This window comes from Rhinopithecus bieti, unplaced genomic scaffold, assembly GCF_001698545.2.
Source record: "Rhinopithecus bieti isolate Rb0 unplaced genomic scaffold, ASM169854v2 scaffold_12928, whole genome shotgun sequence".
In the NCBI taxonomy this organism is placed as follows: domain Eukaryota; kingdom Metazoa; phylum Chordata; class Mammalia; order Primates; family Cercopithecidae; genus Rhinopithecus; species Rhinopithecus bieti.
This window is the reverse complement of record NW_016807614.1, coordinates 339900-346123: the sequence shown is the minus strand read 5'-3', so window position 1 is coordinate 346123 and position 6224 is coordinate 339900. Positions and strand designations below refer to the sequence as shown.

At 47.1% G+C, this 6224-nt stretch overlaps 1 protein-coding gene across 9 annotated transcripts in view; it reads left to right on the top strand.

Annotated features, from left to right (window-relative positions):
- The window catches only part of MILR1 (mast cell immunoglobulin like receptor 1), a 31390-nt gene that overhangs the window by 10488 nt on the left and 14678 nt on the right, over window positions 1-6224 (top strand). For 8 of the 9 annotated variants that reach the window (XM_017882843.1, XM_017882840.1, XM_017882839.1 and 5 more), the window contains one exon: window positions 2608-2718. The exons of the other annotated variant lie outside the window; for it this stretch is intronic. In XM_017882843.1, coding sequence (XP_017738332.1) covers window positions 2608-2718 — 111 coding nt within the window. The remainder of the gene's footprint in view (window positions 1-2607; window positions 2719-6224) is intronic. 9 annotated transcript variants of the gene reach the window in all.

Sequence of the window (6224 nt, the reverse complement as noted above, 5' to 3'; positions counted from 1 at the left end):
CTTCCCTTCTTCCCTTCTTTCTTTCTTTCTCTTTCTCTTTCTTTCTTTTTCTTTTCTTTTCTTTTCTTCTTTTCTTTCTCTTTCTCTTTTTCTTTGAGACAGAATGTCACTCTCTTGCCCAGGCTGGAGTGCAGTGCTGCCTCGCAGGTTCTAGAGATTCTCGTGCCTCAGCTTCCTGAGTAGCTGGGACTACAGGCACCCACCACCACGCTTGGTTAATTTCTGTATTTTCAGTAGAGATGGGTTTTCACCATGTTGGCCAGGCTGGTCTCAAACTCCTGGCCTCAAGTGATCTGCCCACCTCGGCCTCCCAAAGTGCTGGGGTAACAGGCGTGAGCCACTGCGCCTGGCCATCTTGTACTGATTTCTAATACCCATGCCTTCCTGCTTGGCTGTTTGTTGCTCCACTGCTAACAATGGTGAGTCCAGACTCCTGCACCACCCTTGGCTCAGGGCAAGAGGCGCCCCTGGCCAAGCTCTGTGTTTGGAGGGCTCTGGTCTGGTACCTCCGGGCTATGTACCTTCCCCTACGCTGAGGGGTTCAGGGAGCCATGGGGATGCACCCACCCGGACCCTATACTCCCACTTTTCTGCTCCACACTCTGGGTACCTGGACCCAGATCCCCTGCCCAATGGGTTCAGCTCAGAACCCATTTCCAGGGCCTGTACCCGTCAGTCTCTCCCCCAGCTCATCCTCCCGAGGGTGGCCCACAGTGAGGGTATAAGCATCCCTAGACCTGAGCCAAGGGAGCTGTTTGTGGGGGGTGTGGATGGTGTTTGCACATGTGGGCTGGGGCGTCCACGTGCATGCAAGGCCCCTTAGGGTGCAGGTCAGAGCCCAAGTGGGAAGCGGGGCAGCCCGGGACTTCAGTGGGTTCGGTCCATGCTGCCACGTCCTGATGCCAAACTCTGGAAAGTCTGAGAATTCCAGATTCAAACCTGACCTTCCAGGTCCTTCTGAGGGTGCATTTGTCAAGGTAGAAGGATAGAAGGAAAACTAGGTCGTGTGCAGTGACTCACACCTGTAATCCCAGCAATTTGGAAGGTTGTGACTGGCAGATTACTTGAGCCCAGGAGTTTGAGACCAGCCTGGGCAACATGGCAAAACCCCTGTCTCTACAGAAAATAAATTAGCCGGGTGTGGTGGTGCATGCCTGTGGTCTCAGCTACTTGGAGGATGAGGTAGGAGGATTGCTTGAGCCTGAGAGGTGGAGGCTGCAGTGAGCTGTGATCATCGTGCCCTGCACTCCAGCCTGCACAACAGAGTGAGACCCTGTCTCAAAGAAAAAAGAAAAAGAAAGAAAAGAAAAACTAGGTTAGCAAAGGCACAAGGCATGCTTGGACACTGACCACTCCAGCCAGCCACATCCTCAGAACAGAACCTACGCCCTGGTATTCAGTGAGGGTGGTCTAACAAGTGAGGCAGCCTGCTGGAGTCAGGCATTTGGCTATGAGTCACAGCCCTTCCGTTCACTGGCTGTGTGACCTTAGGAAAGTCATTTCACCTCCCTGAGCCTTACTCGCCTCATCTATAAAATGGGAATGATGCCAACAGGATAAGTAAGACAACACAGGCTAAGTACCTAACACAGTGCCTGGCCTGCAGCTAAAACTCAAAAACTGGCAGCTGTTTGGATGACACGAAACATGTTGCCAGGGCTCAGGGCCTTGCCCAGTAAACACCCAGGCTTTTCTGGTGCTTATGACCCCAGAAACATTGCTTTTCTCTTCTTTGGATGACCACTGTGGAAGATATGCTTGCTCATGACTTTTTAAACTTTATTATTTTTACTTATTTTATTATTTATTTATTTTTCTATTTATTTTGAGATGGAGTCTCACTCACCCAGTCTGGAGTGCAATGGCATGATCTCGGCTCACTGCAACCTCTGCCTCCTGGGTTCAAGTGATTCTCATGCCTCAGCCTCCCAAGTAGCTGGAACTACAGGCACATGCCACCAGGCCCTGCTAATTTTTGTATTTTGGGTAGAGACGGGGTTTCACCATGTTGGCCAGGCTGGCCTCGAACTCCTGACCTCGGGTGATCTACCCGCCTTGGCCTCCCAAAGTGCTAGGATTACAGGTGTGAGCCACTGCGCCTGGGCTATTTTTATTTATTTCTTAACTTATTTATTTATTGAGACACGGTCTGGATCTGTCACTCAGGCTGGAGTGCAGTGGCACAGTTGTAGCTCACTGCAGCCTCCACCTCCTGGGGTCGAGCGATTCCCCCTGCCTCAGCCTCCTGAGTAGCTGGGATCATAGGCACATGCCATCACACCTGGCTGATTTTTATGTATTTATTTATTTTGTAGAAACAAGGGCCTCACTATGTTGCCCAGGCTGGTCTCAAACTCCTGGCCTCAGGCGATCCTCCGTCCTTGATCTCCGAAAATGCTGGGATTACAGGTGTGAGCCACCACGCCCGGTCAAGAACTTTATTGACTAATAAGTCCCATAAGTGGCAGATGTCATGACCATTTGGGAACCTGGGTGCATAGTACATTGGTTAACTTGGGAGACATCACCTTTTCTAAAACACTTACTGGCTTAACGTCATTGGCAAAGAAAATGCTATGGTCACCAGTGGATGCTGTCTTCTTCCAGACGGAGGCAGCTGTCCTTTCTGTCTGAAGCTACTGCTTCCGGGGTTATTACTGCTGCTGCTGGTGATAATCCTAATTCTGGCTTTTTGGATACTGCCCAAATACAAAGCAAGTAAGTTCTTTTAGTCGCTTTGCCACCGTTTTCCCATGGGTTTGGGATACAGACAGCAGGGCAGAGGGTGAGGAGAAAGAGAAAAGGGGATTAGAAATAGAATAGGGAGAAAATGAAAACAGGAGGAAAAGACGAGAAAGGGGAGTGGGAATGGAATAGACTCCCTGAACGGTTCATGCAGAGGGTAATTCTTTCTCCAGGGAAAGCCTTTTCTGATTGAGGGCGAGCAGAGCTGGCTTCACAGATGTGCAGCCTGTGCAGTCACACAGGGCCCTGTGCCAAGAAGAACTCCACATTTGGTATTTATTTATTTGTTTGTTTGTTTATTTATTTTTGAGACAGAGTTTTGCTCTTGTTGCCCAGGCTGGAGTGCAGTGGTACGATCTCAGCTCACTGCAGCTTCCGCCTCCTGGGTTCAAGCAATTCTCCTGCCTCAGCCTCCCAAGAAGCTGGGATTACAGGTGTCCGCCACCACATCCAGCTAAGTTTTTTGTATTTTTAGTAGAGACAGGGTTTCACCATGTGAGCCAGGCTGGTCTCGAACTCCCGGCCTCAGGTGATCCACCCACCTCAGCTTCCCAAAGTGCTGGGATTACAGGCATGAGCCACTGCTCCCAGCCACATCTTGAAATTCTTAATAATATTTTATACTCTTTTAAAAATTGTTAATGGTGGTAAAATATACATAACACTAAATTGGCCACTTTAAACCATGCTTAAATGCATAGTTCGGTGGCATTAAGCACGTTCCCATTGTCATGCACCCTTCTCCACCATCCACGTCCAGAACTTTTTCATCTTCCCAAACTGAAACTCTGTCCCCATTACACACTAGCTCCCCATCCCTTCTTCCCCCAGGCTCTGCCAACCACTATTCTGCTTTCTATCTCTATTAGTTTGACTCCTCCAGGCACCTCGTAGAAGTGGAAGCATTTGTCCTTTCATAACTGGCTTATTTCACTTTAGTTAATGTCCTCAAGGTTCATCCATGTTGTCGTATGTGTCAGAATTTCCTTCCTTGATAAGGCTGAAGAATGCCCCATTGTACATAAGTACACCACACCTTGTTTATCCATTTATCCCCCATGGATGCCCGGGTTGCTTCTACCTTTTGTCTATTGTTTGATAATGCTAGGAACATGGGTGTGCAATTATTAATGTTTTTAAACAAGAGGCCCTTTTCTCTTCTTTGTATAACTTCTTATGAAAGACGTACTTGGTCATGACTTTAAGAAATTGTGTTCCTTTTTTTTTTCTCTCTCTCTCTCTCTCTCTCTTATTTTTTTATTCTATATTAAATAGAGACGGGGCCTCACTATGTTGCCCAGGCTGGTCTTGAACTCTTGGGCTCAAGCAATCCTCCCCGTTCGGCCTCCCATAGTGTTGGGATTACAGGCGTGAGCCACTGTGCTGGGCCAAGAACTTGTGTTCTTAATTAAACACAAGTTTAAGGCATGTGAACAGTGTTCGTTTCACCCTGGGCACTGCAAGTGGTGCGGCTGCTCCTGACTGCAAGTACCTCAAGCAAGAGCTTTGCCTCGCGCGACTCTAGGTCTGCCACATACGTAGGGGAGGCTCAGTGCATGAGGACAAGCAAGCGTCATCCCATTAGCACAAAAGACACCTTCAAAAGGTTTACAATTGTTTGGGGCTGGAAGTATTAAAAATATTAAGTTGGTGCATAAGTAATTGCAATTTTTGCCATTACTTTTATGGCAAAACCCGCAATTACTTTTTTTTTTTTTTTGAAATGGAGTCTTGCTCTGTTGCCCAGGCTGGAGTGCAGTGGTGCAGTCTCGGTTCACAGCAGCCTCTGTCTCCCTGGTTCAAGCGATTCTCCTGCCTCAGCCTCCCGAGTAGCTGGGATTACAGGCACCCATCACCATGTATTTTTAGTAAAGACAGGGTTTCACCATGTTGATCAGGTTGGTCTTGAACTCCTGACCTCAGGTGATCTGCCCACCTCAGCCTCCCAGAGTACTGGGATTACAGACGTGAGCCATTATGCCTGGCCCATAATTACTTTTGTACCAACCTAATATATATATATATTTTCTTTCTACATTTCTATGCTTTCTAGATTTTCAATGTAAAAGTATAATCTATTCTACTATAAGATTTTTTTTTAAAAAAAACCTTATTAAACACACCAGACTCAAAAAAAAAAACAAAACAAACAAAAAAGCATCATTTCTCTCTTCCCCACCTTAAGTGCTTCATCCACAGAAAACTTGTCAATGTTATTAGAAGAATCAGTTACAGCTTTTTTTTAAAAAAGTATTTTTTGGAGACGGGGATCTCACTATGTTGCCTAGGCTGATCTTGAACTCCTGGACTCAGGCGATCCTCCCACCTCAGCCTCCCAAAGTGCTGGGATTACAGGCATGAGCCACTGTACTCAGCCCACTTACTGTTTTTCATTCCTCATGTTTTATGGCCACTGCTGGTTAAGACTTCAAAGTGGTTTTTTCATTTGGCACATGAGTGTGGAAGGATATGAAGATTTACACAAAAGACTGTCCCAGCACTGGTGCCCATCAGCAAGCTGAGGGCTGTTGGACAAGCCCCTCAGGCTGTTGCTTCTGAGCCTCAGTGTTCTGACTTGTGGAATGGGCCATGGAGATATTGTCAGAACTGGCAAGAGAACCAATTGAGAACCATCTCCAGAGAGTCACAACTCAGAGAAGTCAGGGACTCAGCTGACATAAAACTTGAACACAGAGGTCACGAGTTATACATCTGATGCATCTTTAAGATTTTATTTTATTTCATTTCATTTTTTAAGAGATGGGGCCTCACTCTGTTGCCCAGGCTGAAGTGTAGTGGCACAATCTCGGCTCACTGCAACCTCCACCTCCTGGGTTCACGCGATTCTCCTGCCTCAGCCTCCCAAGTAGCTGGGATTACAGGTGCCCACCACCACACTCGGCTAATTTTTGATTTTTAGTAGAGACGGGGTTTCACTATGTTGGCCAGGCTGGTCTTGAACTCCTGACCTCGTGATCTGCCTATCTCGGCCACCCAAAGTGCTGGAGCTGGGATTATAGCTAGGGCTATAATCCCATACATGTATATATATATGTATATGTATATATATGTGTGTATATATGTGTGTGTGTGTATATATATATATATATATATTTTTTTTTGAGACAGGATCTCACTTCCATCACCCAAGGCTAGAGTGCAGTGGTGCAATCATTGCTCACTGCAACCTTGACCTCCCAGGCCTCCTCCTGCCTCAGCTACCTGAGTAGCTGGGACCACAGGTGCACACCATGCCTGGCTAATTTTTTTTTTTTTTTTTTTTAGGTTTCACCATGTTGCCCAGGCTAGTCTTGAACTCCTGGACTCAAATCATCCTCCTGCCTCAGCCTCCCAAAGTGCTGGGATTGCAGTATTTTTTTTTTTAATTACAAAATTCTAGTGGCCGGGTGCGATGGCTCAAGCCTGTAATCCCAGCACTTTGGGAGGCCGAGACGGGCGGATCACGAGGTCAGGAGATC